Source organism: Ictidomys tridecemlineatus, chromosome 5, assembly GCF_052094955.1.
Source record: "Ictidomys tridecemlineatus isolate mIctTri1 chromosome 5, mIctTri1.hap1, whole genome shotgun sequence".
Taxonomy (NCBI): Eukaryota; Metazoa; Chordata; class Mammalia; order Rodentia; family Sciuridae; genus Ictidomys; species Ictidomys tridecemlineatus.
This window is the reverse complement of record NC_135481.1, coordinates 196,203,160-196,221,861: the sequence shown is the minus strand read 5'-3', so window position 1 is coordinate 196,221,861 and position 18,702 is coordinate 196,203,160. Positions and strand designations below refer to the sequence as shown.

Below are 18,702 nucleotides of genomic sequence, written 5' to 3'. Positions count from 1 at the left end.
GACATTCTAGGTGACCTAGCTCCTGTCCCCTTCCTCTGTGGCTCCACCTTATCCCGCCATTCAGAACACACCAGTTTGAGCAGCGTGGGCTTCCCACTAGCTCTTCCGCCAGTGCATCTTCAAACACATGCCCGACGTAGATGGCTTCCCCGGTTCACTCAGACCTCCGCTCCAATGTCACCCCAATGAGAGGCCCCATCCCCTCACTGCCTGTCCTTCTGTCTGCCTAGATATTTATTGATTGTGCTGCCCCACGGGGGTGGGAGGGAGCCTGGCATTCTTACTCCTGGCTGAATGTCCAGTGCCTGGCCGAGTCTGGCCCATGGAAGGGCTCCATAAACATTTGTGGAATTCAAGAATGGATGCTTATTATCCTCCACAGACTCTTCAAAAAGAGGAAATTTATGGCAGCCTGTGTGGCCCTGGCCTACTTCCCAGCTGAGCTGCTAAGCTCTCTCTGCTTCCGGTGGCACCATCCATCTCTCTGCGATTCTTCAGGGTTGTCTGAGTGGTCTGCAGCCAGGAATGCCACTCTTCCCTAATCTCCTCAGGGGCCTGACCTACCCCCAAGGTCATGGGAAGTGCCGCGTTGCAATCTTAGGTGGCTAGGCAGAAATTGGGGCTTTTCTTTCTTCTTTTTCTTCCTTCCTTCTTTTTTTTTTGGGGGGGGGAGGGGATACCAGGGATTGAACTCAGGGGCACTCAACCACTGAGCCACACCCCAGCCCTATTTTGTATTTTATTAGAGACAGGATTCCACTGAGTTGCTTAGAGCCTCACCATTGCTGAGGCTGACTTCGAACTCGCGATCCTCCTGCCTTTGCCTCCGGAGCCACTGGGATTACAGGTGTGCGCCACCTTGCCCAGCTTCCTCCCTTCCTTCTTTTTTTATCGTATGTGTGTGTGATGAGTCACACCCAGTCTTTTTTATTATATTTTATGATTAGTTTTCATTTTCAAAACTCAAGTATATTTTTCAGTCCCCAGACAATTACTTGGATGTAATTTTCTCTGCTCTCTGTAACACAGCCTGTCTGTCTGGATATTTTGCTCAAGTACTGTACATACAGTTTGACTTGGCCTTGAGCTGTCCATTGCAACCAGGCTCAACAAATCACATGGAGGTTTGAAGATTCTCCAGAATAATGCTATATTAAGATTTTGCTGAAGCAAGTGTTTTCTTCTAACTCCTTTAGCTGCATAGTGCCCTGAGTAATCATTGTCCGGATTGCATGCTCTTTGGTGGCACTTTTGTTTCTTTTGAATCCTTCTTGCCCAGTCTTTCAGGTACTTGTGATCAGAATCATTTGAAACTTGGCAAATTGCTTGCAAAATCTTTATGTAGAGCAGGGAACTTGCTGCCTTCTCATGAATTGCTTTAGCATTATGTTAGCATCGCTGGAGGTAACCCAGAAGCAGCCAGCTCCACCATACAAGGCGTTCCACCTGGAGGCTCACTGCTATTTTTTATTTTGAGGAAGGGTCTCTTTAAGTTGCTCAGGGCCTTGCTAAGTTGTTGAGGCTGGCCTCGAACCTGCAATCCTCCTGCCTCAGCCTCCCCAGTCGCTAGGATTACAGGCGGCATGTACTACCATGGCTGGAGAAGTTGGGACTTCTTCACACAACCCACTTCCAAGCTCCTTCACTTTCCCTTCCAACATGCCCTCCCACCCCCCATACTAGGGATTAAACTCAGGGTCTCACACATGCCAGTTATTTGTTCTACTGTGGAGCTACACCCCAAACCCTCTAATTTAAAAAAATATTTTGAAATAGGATCTTGCAGAGTAGCCCCAGGTTGGCCTCAAAATTGCATCTTCTTACCTCAGGCTCCCGAGTCTCTGGGATTGCAGGAGGGCATCATCATGCCCCATCAACAAGCTGGTCCACCCTGGGACCACACACGTGCTTTCTTGGAGGGAATCTTGTCTCCCATGCCCCAAATCATTTGTCTCTTGGTGTGGGGGAGACGGCTGGCCGGCTTGAGCTCCCTTTTTAGTGCCGGGTAAGGCAGAGCTTCTGATCGGAGGTTGAACCTCTAGTCCCTTACTCTTCTGCATAGTAGCACCTTTTAAAGTAGATAGGTTTTTGTTTCGCATACCTATGCCAAGCTCCCAAACCCCAAGATTCTGATGTGATTGGTCTGAGATAGAGCCAAGGCATTGTGTATATTTTTAAAAGTTCTGCAGGGGGCTGGGGACTCGCCTGGCATGCGTGCAGCCCAGGTTCGATCCTCAGCACCACATACAAAGAAAGATGTTGTGTCCACTGAAAACTAAAAAATAAATATTTAAAAAAAAGTTCTGCAGAATGATATAACAAGAAAGATTGACAGCTGGGCCAGGCAGCGTGGTATATGACCATAATCCAATGACTCAGGAGGCGGAGGCAGGAGCATTGCAAGTTTCAGCTAGTCTGGGTAATTTAGTGAGACCCCATCTCAAAATACAAAAGTAAAAATGAAAGCTGGGGTTGTGGCTCAGCAGCACAGCGCTTGCTTTGCATGTGCGAGACCCTGGGTTTGATCCTCAGCACCACATAAAAATAAATAAATGAATAAAGTATTGTGTCCAACTACAACTAAAAAATTAATATTAAAAAAAAAGTAAAAAGGACTGGGATAGCTGGGCACAGTGACACATGCCTGAAAATCCTGGCAATCCAGGAGGCTGAGGTAGAAGGATCACAAATTCTAAGCCAGCCTCAGCAACTTAGCAAGGCCCTAAACAACTTAGTGAGCCCCTGTCTCAAGATAAAAAATAAAAAGGTCTGGGGATATAGCTCAGTGGTAGAGCATGTGCTTAGCATATGCCAATCACTAGTATCAAAACAAAAACAAAGCAAAAAACTTCAAAGACTGACAATAATAAGTGAACACATTGTTGAAAAAACAAATGTTGAAAAGAACATAGAACAGAGAAATTAGAATGCTCATTCACTGTTGGCAGGAATGTAAAATATTAAAACTGTTTGGAAAACAGTTTGTCAGGGATTTTTTGTTTGTTTGTTTTTGTGGTGCTGGGAATTAAACCCAGGGCCTATGTATGCAAGGCAAGCACTCTACTAACTGAGACATATCCCCAGATTCATTTGGGCAGTTTCTTAAAAGCTTAAAAAATTTACCATCAGGGGTGGGTTGTGGCTCAGCGATAGATTGCTTACCTCACACGTGCAAGGCCCTGGGTTTGATCCTCAGAACCACATAAAAATAAATACATAAAATAGAGGTATTGTATCCAACAACAAAAAATAAATATTTAAAAAAATTTTACCATACAGCAAATCCACTCCTAAGTATCTACCCCACTAAGTGAAAAATGTATGTTTATATGAAATATTTGTACATGAATGCTCCGCAGCATTAATCTTTTTTTTTATAATTTTTTTTTTTTTTAGTTTTCGGCGGACACAACATCTTTGCTTGTATGTGGTGCTGAGGATCGAACCCGGGCCGCATGCATGCCAGGCAAGTGTGCTACCGCTTGAGCCACATCCCCAGCCCAGCATTAATCTTGATAGTAAAAAAGTAGATATAAGGGACTGGAGTGGTGGCTCAGTGGCAGAGTGCTTGCCTAGCATGAGTGAGGCACCGGATTCGATCCTCAGTACCACGTATCAATAAATAAAATAAAGGTCCATTGGCAACTAAAACAATTTTTTTAAAAAGTAGATATAATCTAAAAGATTATCAACTGGTAAACAGATAAAATATGATATATCTGTACAATGGAATACTACTCAGCAATAACAAATAAAGAACTGCTGTCATAAGCTTTCACATGAATGAATCTCAAGAAAATCATGCAAAGTGGTCCAAAAAAGGGAGATTATTATAGAGACAGAATGCAGATTAATGTTCTCCTGAGCTGGGGTGTGAATAAGGATGGACTGCAAATGGGTACAAGAGATCCTTTTGGGGTGATGGAAATGTTCTAAAACTGAATTGTGGCCGGGCATGAGTGTATGCCTATAATTCCAGCCACTCAGGAGGCTGAGGCAGGAGGATTGCAAGTTCAAGGCCAGACTAGGAAATGTAGAGAGCCCTATCTTGAAATAAAAAATAAAAAGGGCTGAGGATGTACGTCATCCTTAATTGTGGATGGAATATGTGCTTAGTTGTGTGAAGCCCTAGGTTCAATCTTCAGCATCAATAAATAAAAAATAAAGCTGACTGTGGTGACAGTTGTACAACTCTGCAAATTTACTAAAAACCATTGAATTGTATATTAGAAACAGGAGAATCTCATAGTATGTTAAGTTACACCCTAATAAATCTATTAAAGATACTCTCCTCCACTAGTGTTGAGGTCTCTGTGTTAGAAGCCAAGTGTTGAGGAACCCCTTAGCTAGGACCCAATCTCAACTAGATGTCCTCATCTTCCTCCTCTCTAGGTCAAAGTTTCCTCTGATCTCAGACTTTCAGGAAGCTGCCAGCTGTCGCCCTGTCTTCTTTTTTGGAGAAGTCTGGAATTTAATTCTGCAGACTCAGCTCATGTAAACATCCCGGTCTTGGCCATTCTGCTCAAAGTAGAAAAACAATGGGTATCCTAGGGAATAGGTGGGAGCATGGAGGGAACAATCCAGGTGTCGTCTACTCCTGTCCTGATATGATCAACTGCCACCTGGAGATGCTGAGCACTAATTCAGGACAGGGACTGAATATGGATTCCCAAAGCCCTGGAAAGACCACATTCCCCTGTTGTGCTCAGGTTGACCAGTTCTCCAAACATGTCATTCCCTTCTATACCTCTAGGTAGAGGCCATACCCTTTCCCTTTCCTTGCCTTCCTGGAAAATCCAATTCTATTAGCAAAATTCAGTTCATTGCCAACTCCTCTGAAGCCTCTCTCCTTAAGCACTCACTTGCCTGGCTGTCCCTGGGAGCACTTATCTGCCTGTGGCAGAGGGTTTTTTGTGATCTGCCTCCCCACTGCTTTGTGGGCTCTGAAGACAAAGGGCCTGTCTTACCTGTTCTCAAGGCTCTCAGATGGGCTCAGTACTTATGGGTCTGGCCACGTGAAGCAATGGAGGGAACACACACCATATCAGACGTTCACAGGGCCAGGAAGACCAGAGGAGACGCCCATTCCCCTCATCTATTCTTGGCTTAAACAACTTCTGCCATCTGATTCCAGAATGGCCAGAGAGCCACTCCCTGTTGCAACCGCACTTTGGGCTGGAAGCCTCCCTTCCACAGCTTTCCTGGGGCCAGGCCCACTTGCCTTGGACATTGCCTCAGTGTAATTTCAACCTCAGAGAGTCCTTGATGCGCAACTCCTGCTCTTACTACATGGCAGAGAACAGGGGGCTAAGATATATGGTATTTTCTTCAATATATTATTTTTGACATAATAGTATACACATTTAGGGGGCACAATGTGACACCTCAACACACATACACAATGTATGATGATAAGATGAGGGTAACTGGCATCTCCATCATCCCATTTCTTTTTTTTTTTAACTGCATATTTTCTTGTATTTCTAAATATATTGCATTTTAACCAAAATTAAATAGTAAACTTAGTAGCTGTGCGTGTTTATGCCTGTAACCCAGTGGCTTGGGAGGCTGAGACAGGAGGATTGTGAGTTCAAAGCCAGCCTCAGCAAAAAGCGAGGCACTAAACAACTCAGTGAGACTCTGTCTCAAAATAAAATACAGAATAGGGGCAGGGATGAGGCTCAGTGGCCGAGTGCCCCTGAATTCAGTCCTGGGTAAAACACACACACACACACACACACACACACACACACACACACACACACACACACACAAATAGTAACCTTAGTGAAAAACAATATAATAAATTGGATTCCATCACCTCACTTCTTTGTGTTGAAACAGTCCAAATCCTTTCTACTGAGCTAGTATGTTTATGTTCTGCTTCAACATGGAGGCCAGCCTTTGTCCTGAGTTGAGACCGGGGTCCTCACAGGCCCTGGCAGTGAGTTCCTAGCCTGGAATGGCTACATGATTTTTAGGGACCAGAATACAATGAAAATGTGAGAACTTTCTTCAAAACTTTGAAGGATTAATATGGTGACGGAAGCCAGGGACACAGCTCAGCAACAGAGTGCCTGTCTAGCATGTGTGAGGCCCAGGGTTCCATCCTCAGCACTAAAAAAAGAAAGAGTGACAGAACATTAAGCACAGGGCCGTTCTAAACCCACGAGGCTGCCCTGGTCCCAGCTGGAGGATCCTGCTTATCTCAGCCACCTAGCCCAGGCCTGCTGTCAGCAAAGCTTCTTGGACCAGAAACATTGCTGGAGAACTTCAAAGTCCCAAAATCTTTGCTGAAAGCTTCATCCCTATCTTGGGTGTAGAGGATTGCAGCTGGTGACAGAGATCAAACAGGCAGCTCATGCTTTCCTTGGCCTCCCCAAGGACACTGCCCTGGTGTTCCCACCACAGAAACCAGATCCTGGAATAGAAATGGGGATACCAGAAAGAAATCACTCAGACCTCAATTCAGTGTGATTGACACAGGCTGAGCATGGTGGCTATAAGGGCACACAAGCCCCAGCTCCCACCCCTATGTAGCCCACAGTCTAAAGGACAAAGAAAATGGTCAGATACTTGAGCATGGGGCAGCAGGGGAGCACAGAAGAGCCGAGCTGACTTTGCCAGAGATGGGATATCTTTTAGGGAAAGTTGCCAGTGGAGGTGCCATCTAAGGGCTGACTTGAAGCCTGAGGGAAGAGTGAGAGCACACAGCATATGCCACGGTCCAGGGTCAAGAGAGAACCTGGCACATTGAGGAAAATTGCAAGCAGTTCAAGATGGCTGGGACCAGATCAAGAAGAGAGAGTTTAAAGGTCTCGACTGTGAATGTAATGAATGCAGTAAATGCTCTGCTGTGGTAGCTCTTTATAATTACAAGCCTTGAAAGCCAAGCTAAGGGTTTGGGATTTTGTCCTGCACTGAAGAAACACTCAAGGGCTTTAAGCACAAGGCAACTATGTCAGGTTTGCCATATGACTAGACAGATCCCTGAGACTGAAGATTGTAATAGACTAAAAGAGGGGCACTGCTGGAAGACCAGCGGACCTCCCAAACCAAGAGGTATGGGAGGTGCGAGGCTTCAAATTTCCCTTAACAATCAAATAGATAAATGTACAGTGAAAGACAACACAGCAATGGAAAGGAACTCACTGTGACTCCATGTGACAACAGATGAGTACTGCAAGTGCACTGCTCATGAGAAGAAGTCAGCCACAAAGTAACACTGTATGATTTCATTTATATAAAATTTAAGGAAGGGGTAAAGCTCTAGTGTTTAGGAACAAATGCTCAGATGGAACAACTGCAAAAGCAAGGGATAACTGCACAAAAGCAGTCAGGCCAAGTGTGATGGCGCACACCTGTAATCCCTGCGGCTCAGGAGGCTGAGGCAGGAGGATCACAAGTTCAAAGCCAGTCTCAGCAATTTAGCAAGGACCTAGACAACTCAGTGAGACCGTCTCTAAACAAAATACAAAAAAAAGGGCTGGAGATGGAGTTGAGAGGGTAAACGCCTCCTAGGTTCTATCCCCAGTATGGGGGGTGGGGAAGATACATTATTAAGCTTCACACTTTTTTTTTTTTTTTTTGAGACGGGGTCTCATTATGCTCAAGTTATCCTCTTGCCTCAGCCTCCCTGGACTATAGGCTTGCAAGCATGCCTAGCTCATGTTTTTTTTTTTTTTTAAATACTTTTTAGTTTTAGGGGGCCCCAATATTTTTTTAACGCGGTGCTGAGGATCAAACCCAGTGTCTCATGCATGCCAGGCGAGCACTCTACCATTGAACCACAACCCCAGCCTATATGTGCTATTCTTTTTTAATTCTTTAGTTATAGATGGACACAGTACATTTATTTTTATGTGGTGCTGAGGATCAAACCCAGTGCCTCACACATGCCACTTGAGTGCTCTACCACTGAGCCACAACCCCCAGATTATGTGTGTTATTCTTTTTTAAAAATTTTTTTTAGTTGTAGTTGGACAAAATACCTTTATTTTATTTTTATGTGATGCTGAGGATTGAAGAACCCAGGGCCTTGCACGGGCTGGGAGTGCTCTCCCACTGAGCACAACCCAGCCCCCCCATGTGTGCTATTCTTTTTTTTTTTTTTGGCAGTGCTGGGGATTGAACCCAGGGCCTTGTACTTGTGTCGCAAGCACTCTACCAACTGATACATGTGCTATTCTTAATAAAAGGTTTAAAAAGGAATGAGGCTCCCTCTTTTTGGGGGTGGGGAATTGAACTCAAGGGCACTGGACCACTGAGCCACATCCCCAGCCCTATTTTGTATTTTATTTAGAGACAAGGTTTCACTGAGTTGCTTAGAGCCTTGCTTTTGCTGAGGCTGACTCTGAACCCGGGATCCTCCTGGCCTCAGCCTCCGGAGCCCCTGGGATTACACGCATGCGCCACCGCTCCTGGCAGAGGCTCCCTCTAAAGTAGTGGAAAGGAAGATGGAGGGAGAAGGCTGATTTTGACTGTGAAAAATGAATAGAGGGGGGCTGGGGATGTGGCTCAAGCGGTAGCGTGCTCGCCTGGCATGCGTGCGACCAGGGTTCGATCCTAAGCACCACATACAAACAAAGATGTTGTGTCTGATGAAAACTAAAAAATAAATATTAAAAAAATTCTATCGGGCTGGGGATGTGGCTCAAGTGGTAGTGCGCTCACCTGGCATGCGTGCGGCCTGGGCTGGATCCTCAGCACCACATACAAAGATGTTGTCTCCGCCGAGAACTAAAAAATATTTAAAAATTTCTCTCTCTCTTTAAAAAAAAAAAAAATTCTATCTTTAAAAAAAATGAATAGAGGGCTGGGAATGTGGCTCAGGCGGTAGCGCGCTCGCCTGGCATGCCTGCAGCCCAGGTTCGATTCCCAGCACCACATACCAACAAAGATTTTGTGTCCGCCGAGAACTAAGAAATAAATATTAAAAATTCTCTCTCTCTCTCCTCTCTCACTCTCTTTAAAAAAAAAAAATGAATAGAGGAAAGAGATAGAAATACATCAAAAGGGGAGGCAGATAAAGGTGAAGAGCAAGGACAGGGTCCTGAGTTCCAGCCCCAGGACCACAAAAACCCAGAAACATGAAGAGCCGAGCTGAACACTCTGGTTAGAAGTAACCTGGAAGACACTGAAGTGGTAGGTCCATGGCAGCTGGTGAAGTCAGATGAGTCACCTCCCAGGAGTTGGGACTCCATTCCCCACAGAAGAGGCAAACCAGGGAGGGTTAAGGTTCTGATTCTGAGAATATTACAGTCCTGTTACTTCATGGTTGTTCATCCCTGACCTGCCCTAGCCTCAGTTTCTTCATGGGCAGAGTCTAGGCTGTCATTCCTACCCAGAACTCCTGGTAAAGCTGGAACAGGTACTCGGGAAGTTTGGTGCCTTGGCTACCAATCAATAATGAATGAGAACAGATAACAATCACTACATGGTTCTTACACTTTAGTGTAAAAATGAACTACTAGTGAGCTTGTAGATTTGGGCACTCTTTAGAGTGACTAACTCCATGTCCCAGGCAAGGCATGCCATTTGGTGAGAGAGAGCCCAGGTGTCTGGCTTCCTAGTCTTCCATCAAAAGGTGAGAGGACAGGACTGCTGCACTGCGGTGCCTATGAAGCTGGCTCGTTCTTGTTTCTGGAGGGCGCGAATCTACATGGAGCAGGCCTCGCAAACCTGTGAGCCGACTTCAGCTAACATTTATTAAGCACTAAGCGTAAGGTGCTGTGCTGAGTACATCAGCTGCATCACCTCAGTTGACCCTCTCCAACCCTTTAGGAGGTGGGTGAGTTTGTTACGTTGTATTGAGGAAGCGAAAGTCTAAAGAGGTTAAATTCTTCAGGTCATGTATCTTGAATCTGAACCCAGACTGCTGAGATGCTGGTTCTTAGTGGCTTTTGACAGCCCTCATCTGCAGGCATGCCTCCCAAGCTGCGGGGCAGGGGGCTCCCTGGCAGACCAGACGGAAGGGTGCCTATCCCAGGAAGCTCGCCAACCCCCACGGAAGGCTGGCAGGGGGCGCCCAACAACTGCCAATCTCTCGCTAGGCTCTGAGGCCTCAGCGAGGCTTGCCATCGGGTTTCTGCGGCGCTGGGGACAGTACCCAGGGCCTCGCTCATGCGTGGCCCACGAGCTCTAATGGCCACCGATACGTAGGTGCTGGAAAGCCTCTCTGATGCACTTAGTATTTAATTTTCTAACTCTGCCCAAGCCGCCTTCATCCTCAGCGCCCCCAAGCACTCCTCCACCGCCCCACGGCTAAGTGTCTTCTACTCCGAGCACTTACAACTCGTGCAGGCGCTCACGGGAGGGTCTCTCGCACACAGCCTGGACATGGGGGCAGGGATGGAACACACACTGGAACCCTACGCGACGCTGGTCCAGAGAGGGCAAGAGGCTGGCTTGAGGCAGCACAGACCCGCGGAGGCTAGGACCCAGGTGCCCACTACGTTAAGCCTACGTCACCGGGACTCCGCCCCCGAGTTGGCGTCTGAGCCCGAGCCCCCAGAAGATTCCAAATCGGCCCCGAGTCCCCTGGCGTGCCCAATTGGGTCCTCTGGACCCTGCAGGTGTACTCTCGGGGGAAACTGAGGCAAGGACGTTGGTGAATTCATTTCTCGCTGTTCACAACCCGGGGGGAGCAAAGCTGTTTTCCTCTCCTCAAAAACGCTTGGGACAGCAGAGAAGGACGGGAGGAAGGGGAGGGGGTCAGAAACAAGCAAGTTCTAGAGAGCCAGACAGCCCCGCCACACTCAAGATGGCGGCACAGTCGTGGCGAGGTCCCTCAGAGGCGGTACCAGCGCATGCGCAGCGCGGAGTCCCGGCCCGGGACACAAGATGGCGGCAGCGGCGCTGGGGAGGGCGAGGCGGAGGCGGCAAAACGGGAGGTCGAGCAGAACGTGTAGCCGCATCTCTTCAAGTCCGCTCCGGGCAGGTAAGAACTCCAGGAAGCCATGGTCTCGCCGCGAGCCGCGCCAGGGTCCAGGAATCCGAAGCCGGGCAGCGGTGGCCTTTCCGGCGCTTTCCGCTCAGGGCTGCCGCTGGCCTGGACTCTTTCGCCGCCGCCATCTTAGACCCGCGGGTAGGCAGCCGGGCCGGTGGCCTGAGTGAGGAAGGTGGGCCCGGAGAGCGCGGGCGGAGCGGCCTCCAGGGCCCCTCCGCTGCTGCCGCCGCCACCGCCTTTGTGTCGGGCTCCGACTCTGAGTCGCCTCAGCCCGGGGGCGGGAGCGCGCGGCGGGGCGGGGGGCGGAGCCCGGGAGATGGGCCGGCGCGCGCGCGCCAAACAACCCGCCCCCGCTGGGGTTGGGAGAAGGGCAGGTGCACGCGCGCTGGGCCTCGTCCTGCCCCGCCTTCGCGCGTCCTCGCGCCTGCGTACTTTGCAAGTCCTGTGGCTCCTCCTTTCTGGGCCGGAAAGTTCTGATTGGTACACTACTGAGATGCTCCCGCCTCGCCTTCCTCCAATCCCGGAATCGGACTCTTCCTTCTAGTGGGTTCCTCGGGTTGCGCAGATACAGTTGTTTGTCCTTAGGCTCCGCTGCGCTTGTTGAACTGCGGTACGCGTGAGGGTCGGGGGGCCACCTGCGGAATGAGCAGTTGACAAGGACAGCTTCTCGTGCGGGAGTGCACGAGGGGTTAGGCGCTGCGCGGAGAGGTTGAGCGGTGCCAGTGTAGAAGCCGGGAAGCGGCAGCAGGGCCTGGAACTGTGTGCGACCCAAAGCTGGTACTTGTATCAGCAGTAAGGCCACAGACTTGTTGCACCCCAATCTCAGCGAATTTATTCATTCTTAAAATTATTAATTTTTCGAACCCAAGGACTCAAGTATGCCAAGTAAGCGCTCTGCACCAAGCTGCACCCCCCCTTTAGAGAATTTAAATTGGTAAATATTTCCATGGTATAAAGTCATCCAGAGTCCCAGTTCTACCGGAATGCGTGTAAAAATTATAAATTCTCTCGAACCTCCTCTCGCCGTTTCTGGCTCTTAAGATGTGGAGTGAGATAGAGGAATCTGAGGTATTTTCTTTTAAAAGCCTCAAATGATTCTGATGCACAGTTTTGAAAATACTGCAGTGTCCTCATTTGGCCTCAAGCTAAACTGTGCCATCTCATCTAAAAAGTGCTTCTACCTGGTGCATCTGTATGACAGGACGTTTCTTGGGAAAAATATTTTTCAATAAAGATGAACGAGATGTGTTATATAATGTGTTTATGTTTTAATTTTTTAAAAGACATTCAGAGAAGTGTGTCTTTCTTTCAGTGTGGATGGCTTGGCCTGGTGCTCTCAGATCTCTGATATGTATGTGTGTACATTTTTTTCTTTGGGCTAAGGATTCTTTATTTAGTGGGTCCCAGTATGCAAAATGAAATCGTAGGCCCTTTGTTTAAAAATTATTAAAAGCTGGACCAATGGTGTGGCCTGTATTCTCTACCACAGGGGAGGCTGAGGCAGGAGGATGGCTTGAGGCAAGGAATTCAAGACCAGCATGGGCAACAGAGCAATATGCTGTGTTCAAAACAACAAAAACATGTGTATATATACATATAGATACATGATATTTTTTATCTTCCTCTTCTTGCCCTCACCCCCTTGGGCAGTACTGGGGATTGGGACACTTTACCGCGGAGGTACGGTCACAACCCTTTTTATTTTGAGACAGGGTCTGGCTAAGTTGTCCAGGCTACCTGGAATTTGTGGTCCTCCTGCCTTAGCCTCTGGAGTTGCTAGGATGACAGGTGTGCACTACCACATCTGGTTATATAGATTTGAAAAATTCTGGGCTGGTAGAGCCCTTGCTCAACCAAGCTTTGGGTCCTCTCGAACATGGTCCTGGTGCAACCATGCGGGGCAAAAACCTACTCAGTAAACCTTTTGGTTGGAAGACTGGAGAAATACCATTTTCATTTCCTGAGTTTCCAGATTCCCTGAGGCCAGCCTGGGCAACTTAGAGACCCCATCTCAAAAAATGTGTATGTGTTAAAAATTCCAGGCTGGGTTTGTCTACTGCCTGCCCTGTCTTAGTCTCCCAACTTGCTCTTTGTCATTGTCCCTATTGTTCTCTCCCTGCAACATTTTACAGGTCAGTGACTGTCTTTTTTTGTTTGCTCTCCAGTTGCTGATACAAGGAGTTGCTTGAGCCCCTGTCCACTCCACTGCTGACCAGTTCACCTGTGCTGAGCCTTCCTCTGCTGCAGGCCTTCCCCATTCTCTGTGGGACCTTGTGACGTGGGGGTCAGTCCAGCTGCAGAAGAAAACCCTCTCATGCTAGCATTGCAGACCCCAGAGGGTGAGAGAAAGGGGACCTCATTCAGCCTTGGAACCTATGGGCTCAGCCCCCAAGGAACAGTTCCAAACCCTTTTGTTGTCAAGGCACTCTTTCGTTGTATATATATCCTGTGCCCCTGCATTTTATCTGCCAAACTGTACTGATGAAGTAATCATTGACTTTTCCCTTTCCAAATTAACAAAGATGACTATGACTAAGTGTACAATAAAATCAGTGTCCCAGTGATTGCTATGATGTCGTCAACAGCCAACCAGAGCTCCTGATCAGCATGAGCTAATCAGTGTGGCCACAATGAGTTCGTAAAATTTCAACATGCAAAGATAATGAATGTTTAAATCTGCTTTTGTGGTCTTATTGTGGGCAAAGGTTTGATTTCTTGTGGGTATTGTGACATATTGAAAACAACTCCAGCATCAACAATTTGATCTTGGTTGGCCCCCTAGGGATATAACAATCCCTGGCCAGAAAGACTTTGGTCATCAAAGCTTGTGCTGGGTGTACTTCGGGTGGGGCTGGTAGGGAATACAAATTGAAGGAACTGGCCTCCTTGCTAGTACTGAATGCTAGTTTTCACTTGGGGATTCTGAAGAGTTGAATTAGGTAGTCTTTTTTGGTTGCACTGGTTCTGTTAGCAACAGATTGCTTCCTGCCCTGTAGTGTAAAACGAGGTGACCAATTAGATCCCATGCTCCTTCCCCAGCTGTGCTTTGGTTTACTTATATATCTTCTACTGGATGTGAGTGGTAAAAATCCTCTCAAGAGTAGGGGCTCCCATTCTTTCTTGTAGAAATAGCTTCTCAAGGGCAGACACTGTTCTGTCTTGTTTGCCAGTCTTGATTTGTAAATGTTTACAGAATTAATAGAGCTCCTTTTGGGTCCAGGTACTATGTTGAGCTCTGGAGAGAGATACATTGGCATGAATTCCTGTTCCTGGAAGGGTTAAAAATCTATAATGAGGAGATAATCCAGTTTACACCAAACCATCTGAGCACTCAGCACCGGTGCTCATGGCGCTGCGGAGGGCCCTGACCGTCTAGTCTGGGAGGGGGCAGTCAGGAAGGGTTGTTGGAGGATGTGAGCCTAGGGGCAAGCCAGGCAGAGAATGAGGGGAAGGTCGTTTGGGGCAGGGGAGCAGCAGAAGGGCACCTAATTATAGTTGAGGGAACTGCAGCCTAGGTCCCAAGGCTCCTTCTGAAGTACCACACTGGCCTTCCAGGGCAGGACTGGGTTAGATTTCAGCGCATCTGCAGGTGGTCACCAGGGCCCTTGGTTGTAATTGGAGGGCGAGATGGAGCTGACTCTTTGGTCCTCTGTGTGGCAGGTCCCGTGTGGGTGCTGAGATGGCCAATGAGAATCACGGCAGCCCCCGGGAAGAAGCATCTCTGCTGAGTCACTCCCCAGGCACCTCCACCCAGAGCCAGCCCTGCTCTCCAAAGCCAGTCCGCCTGGTACAGGACCTCCCAGGTACTGGCAGGGGCAGTGGTGGGCAGTGGGGTCGAAAGGGTCCTCCGAGGGCAGCCATGACCTTAGTGGGTTCTGCGCTTGTTTGCAGAGGAGTTGGTGCATGCGGGCTGGGAGAAGTGCTGGAGCCGGAGGGAGAACCGTCCCTACTACTTCAACCGATTCACCAACCAGTCCCTGTGGGAGATGCCCGTGCTGGGCCAGCATGATGTGATTGTGAGTGCCAGCCTAGCCCAGGGGTCTCAACAGCCTCTGGCACATGGGTCGTCTTCCCCAAGCGTACTCTGAACATCTCTTAGTGCCTAGCCCTGTGCTGACACCAGCAGACACAGTGTTAAGACAGATACAGTCCCTGCCCTCCTGGAGCCTACATTCAAATAGGGCAGACAGACAAACAGATGATTATCATAGAGTAGCACAGTAAAGTTCGGCTACCTGTTGGGCACTGTGCCAGGGAGATAGGTGTGAGAAAGATAGACATGCCGTCTCCCCACAGTTCACTCAAGTGGGGCCATAGGATTACAGGTGCAGATGTGTGAAGTATGGTGTGAAGAATACAGCAGAGGGGGTTAGGGGTGTTTGCCTAGCATGTGCAAGGCCCTGGGTGTGATCCCCAGCACCACCCAAAGGAAAAAAGCCATATGGCAGGGATCCTGACTTGGTCTGGGGAAGGGGAAGGTACAGGAAGCGCTCTGAGAATCAGCATTTAAGGTGAAGTTAAGTGAGAGTGGTAAGAGGAGAGAAGAGTGTTCTAAGAACTTGAATGTCACAGTGCTGAGGAAGGGCAGGGAGAGGCTGTCTGGGGGGAATATGGGCTTAAGGTTCCTCAGCTGGGGCAGCTTTTATTAGACACAAGCAAGCCACCTGGCATCTCCATTTTATAGATGAAGACGCTGGGGTTCAGAGGGACCAAATAGCCTGATGCCTCACAGCTAGCAGTAGGCAGAGCAGGAACTACACTTTGCTGTGATTTCAGGACATGCTCACATACCACACATACTTTTGGTGTCATCAAAGGAGGTCCACTCACAGGGTCTTGATCTTTTGAATATGAACATTTCTGAGTCTTTTTTATTCCTTTCATTCTTAAGTAAAATAAAATAATGTACCAAGCACCGATCTCATGCTGTATGTTGGACTCGCTGATTCACATAGTAATCTCCAGTGTGAGGTGGGGCTCTGTGTGGCCATTTGGAAGGTGAGGAAATTAGGAAGGGAAGTAGCTCACCCAAGGCCACACAGTTCCGGGTAGCGGGCCAGAGCAGAGCCCGGTGTTCTCCGCCAGCATCCCAGCCTCCGTGTTCTCCGCTGAGTAGAGCAGGGCGGGAGGGCATGAGAGTCCGAAGTACTAGGGCTCCGAAGCACCTGGCCCTGGTTGCAACTCTGCTGGTCTCCCTCCACCAGTCGGACCCTTTGGGGCTGAATGCGACCCCACTGCCCCAAGATTCAAGCTTGGTGGAAACCCCCCCGCCTGAGAACAAGCCCAGAAAGCGGCAGCTCTCGGAAGAGCAGCCAAGCGGCAATGGTGTGAAGAAGCCCAAGGTGAGTGTCCGGGGCTCTCAGGACCTGGCTGGTAAGTGACCAACTCAGGCAGGCAGCCAACAGGCTCCCTGCAAGAGTTGGGCTTAGGCAGGCTGGTCAGGAGGGGGGCCCAGGACACAGCTCACCAGATACGTAGTGTTGGAGCTGGTTGCTAACTCTTCTGATCCAGTCCCTTTGTCTCTCTTTTGCTCTAGATTGAAATTCCTGTGACACCCACAGGCCAGTCAGTGCCCAGCTCCCCCAGTGTCCCAGGAACTCCAACGCTGAAGATTTGGGGTGCATCCCCTGAAGATAAACAGCAAGCAGCTCTCCTTCGACCCACTGAGTGAGTCCCTGCTAATTGGCTTGGGGGTGCCCATTGCTAATGGTCAGCTTGGGGGATATGGTGGCAGCAGGCAGAGCATCTTCATTGCTTCTGTGTGTGCCCCAAGGGTGTACTGGGACCTGGACATCCAGACCAACGCTGTCATCAAGCACCGAGGGCCTTCTGAGGTGCTGCCACCGCACCCTGAAGTGGAGCAGTTCCGCTCCCAGCTCATCCTGAAGCTGCGGCAGCACTATCGGGAGTTGTGCCAGCAGCGAGAGGGTAATCCTTGGGCCCCAGCCCCCTGGTTTCCAGCCACTCTTAGCAAGAGCCAGGGCTTTGCCATCTGGTCTTAGGGATGGTGCGGGGAGCTTGGTCAGAGCGTGCGCTATGGAGCGGACAGACCTGTTGGGCTCCTGGTTCCATTACCCACTACTTCTGATTCTAAGCTCAGCTCTCAACACTCCACATGTGGTTCCCTTACTTGTAAGGAGGGAGTAGAAGCAGTGCTTACCTACAGGGTGGCTGGAGCTTACTATTTGCCAGGCACTGTCAACTCTTCACATACCTGAAAAAGAACATAAAAAGAATACCTGTATCTCACAAGTGTCAAAACCAGTGAGTGAAATGACCAAGTGTCCTATTAGTGAACTGCAGTTTTTAACTTTTACATAAATAAACCTGCTTGACATTGCTGAAATGTAGGTCCTTCTCTTCCCTTTAACCCTATGTGACACTTACTGACATAACCATAAACTAGCGATTCTCAGAATATATTTTGGGAAATGAAATCTAGAAAATAAACTTCTGAAGTAACAGGGCCCAGGTCTTGTTTACTGACCAGTGTGGTGCCTCTTGTGTGCCCACCCCAAAGTGGAACCTGTTGACTAAATCCAGAGCCTCAGCAGCTCTCTGTCCCTCAGGTATTGAGCCTCCACGGGAGTCTTTCAACCGCTGGATGCTGGAGCGCAAGGTGGTGGACAAAGGATCTGACCCCCTGTTGCCGAGCAACTGTGAACCAGTTGTGTCACCTTCCATGTTTCGTGAAATCATGAATGACATTCCCATCAGGTACATCTCTGCAGCTGTACCGCTCAGTGCTGCCCAGTCATGTAGAAGGGCTCTAATTCTGCCCCCCTCTAACCCAGGTTATCCCGAATCAAGTTCCGGGAGGAAGCCAAGCGCCTGCTCTTTAAATACGCAGAGGCTGCCAGGCGGCTCATTGAGTCCAGGTGAGGCCGTCACTGCACCACACAGGATGGGTCTGTGGGCAGAGTGGAGGTCTCAGGCCAGTTGGCCTGTGCTCACACAGGCAGACAAGGGCTCCGATGTGAGCCTGGGGGCCGATGCTCAACTTCTAAATCCACACCAACCAAGCTCCTTGGACACCAGTGACGTGGAATTGGGAGGGGAGGGTGGCGCAGACACCCGAATGACTGGGCCCTACACCCAGCTGAGCCTGCCTTCTCTCGTCCTTGACTGGCAGGAGCGCATCCCCCGACAGCAGGAAGGTGGTCAAGTGGAACGTGGAAGATACTTTTAGCTGGCTTCGGAAAGACCACTCAGCCTCCAAGGAGGACTACATGGTGAGTGGACCCCAGGGTGAGGCCACTGGGAAGGCTCTCTGGCCACTTCCCTCCAGGAAACTCACTCTGCCTACCCAGGCTGGCAGGGCTCCCGTGGCAGCCTGTTCTGTGCAGTACCGCAGACCTTGACATAACCAGTCCCCAGACTCACGACTGTGGAGGCATCTGTCTAGGCTCCTGGCTTTCTCCCCAAAGGACATCCCTTCCCTTCTTTTTTTTTTTTTTTTTTTGGTACTGGGGAGTGAACCCAGGGGCCTTAACCACTGAGCCACGTCCCCTGCCCTTTTTATTTTTTATTTTGAGACAGGGTCTCACTAAGTTGCTTAGGGCCTCGCTCAATTGCTGAGGCTGGATCTGAATTTGCAGTCCTCTGCCTCAGGCTCCCGAGCTGCTGGGATTACAGGCATGTGCCACCAAGCCCAGCTCCCTTAACATTCTTAACAGAACCTTAGGCTTGGCCACACACATATGGCTGCCTTTCCAACTTAATGAATGTTCAACATCTCCCAAGTGGATTTTTGG

General features: G+C 49.1%; 1 protein-coding gene and 2 long non-coding RNA genes across 3 annotated transcripts in view; 2 read left to right on the top strand and 1 right to left on the bottom strand.

Moving 5' to 3' along the window:
* The first annotated feature begins 9,485 nt into the window (after window positions 1–9,485).
* On the top strand, window positions 9,486–13,512 carry LOC144378204 (uncharacterized). The gene is made up of 2 exons (XR_013439880.1): window positions 9,486–10,939; window positions 13,114–13,512. It is a non-coding gene; the product is annotated as an uncharacterized LOC144378204 (long non-coding RNA).
* On the bottom strand, window positions 10,607–17,165 carry LOC144378205 (uncharacterized). Its single transcript, XR_013439881.1, has 2 exons — window positions 17,109–17,165; window positions 10,607–16,056 (listed from the first exon to the last, which is right to left on the bottom strand). It is a non-coding gene; the product is annotated as an uncharacterized LOC144378205 (long non-coding RNA).
* Window positions 14,576–18,702, top strand: part of Pcif1 (phosphorylated CTD interacting factor 1) — an 8,791-nt gene continuing 4,664 nt past the window's right edge. Inside the window, 9 exon segments of the mRNA XM_005325244.5 lie at window positions 14,576–14,593; window positions 14,595–14,751; window positions 14,840–14,964; window positions 16,153–16,290; window positions 16,485–16,615; window positions 16,722–16,876; window positions 17,518–17,665; window positions 17,743–17,826; window positions 18,081–18,180. Coding sequence (XP_005325301.3) covers window positions 14,576–14,593; window positions 14,595–14,751; window positions 14,840–14,964; window positions 16,153–16,290; window positions 16,485–16,615; window positions 16,722–16,876; window positions 17,518–17,665; window positions 17,743–17,826; window positions 18,081–18,180 — 1,056 coding nt within the window.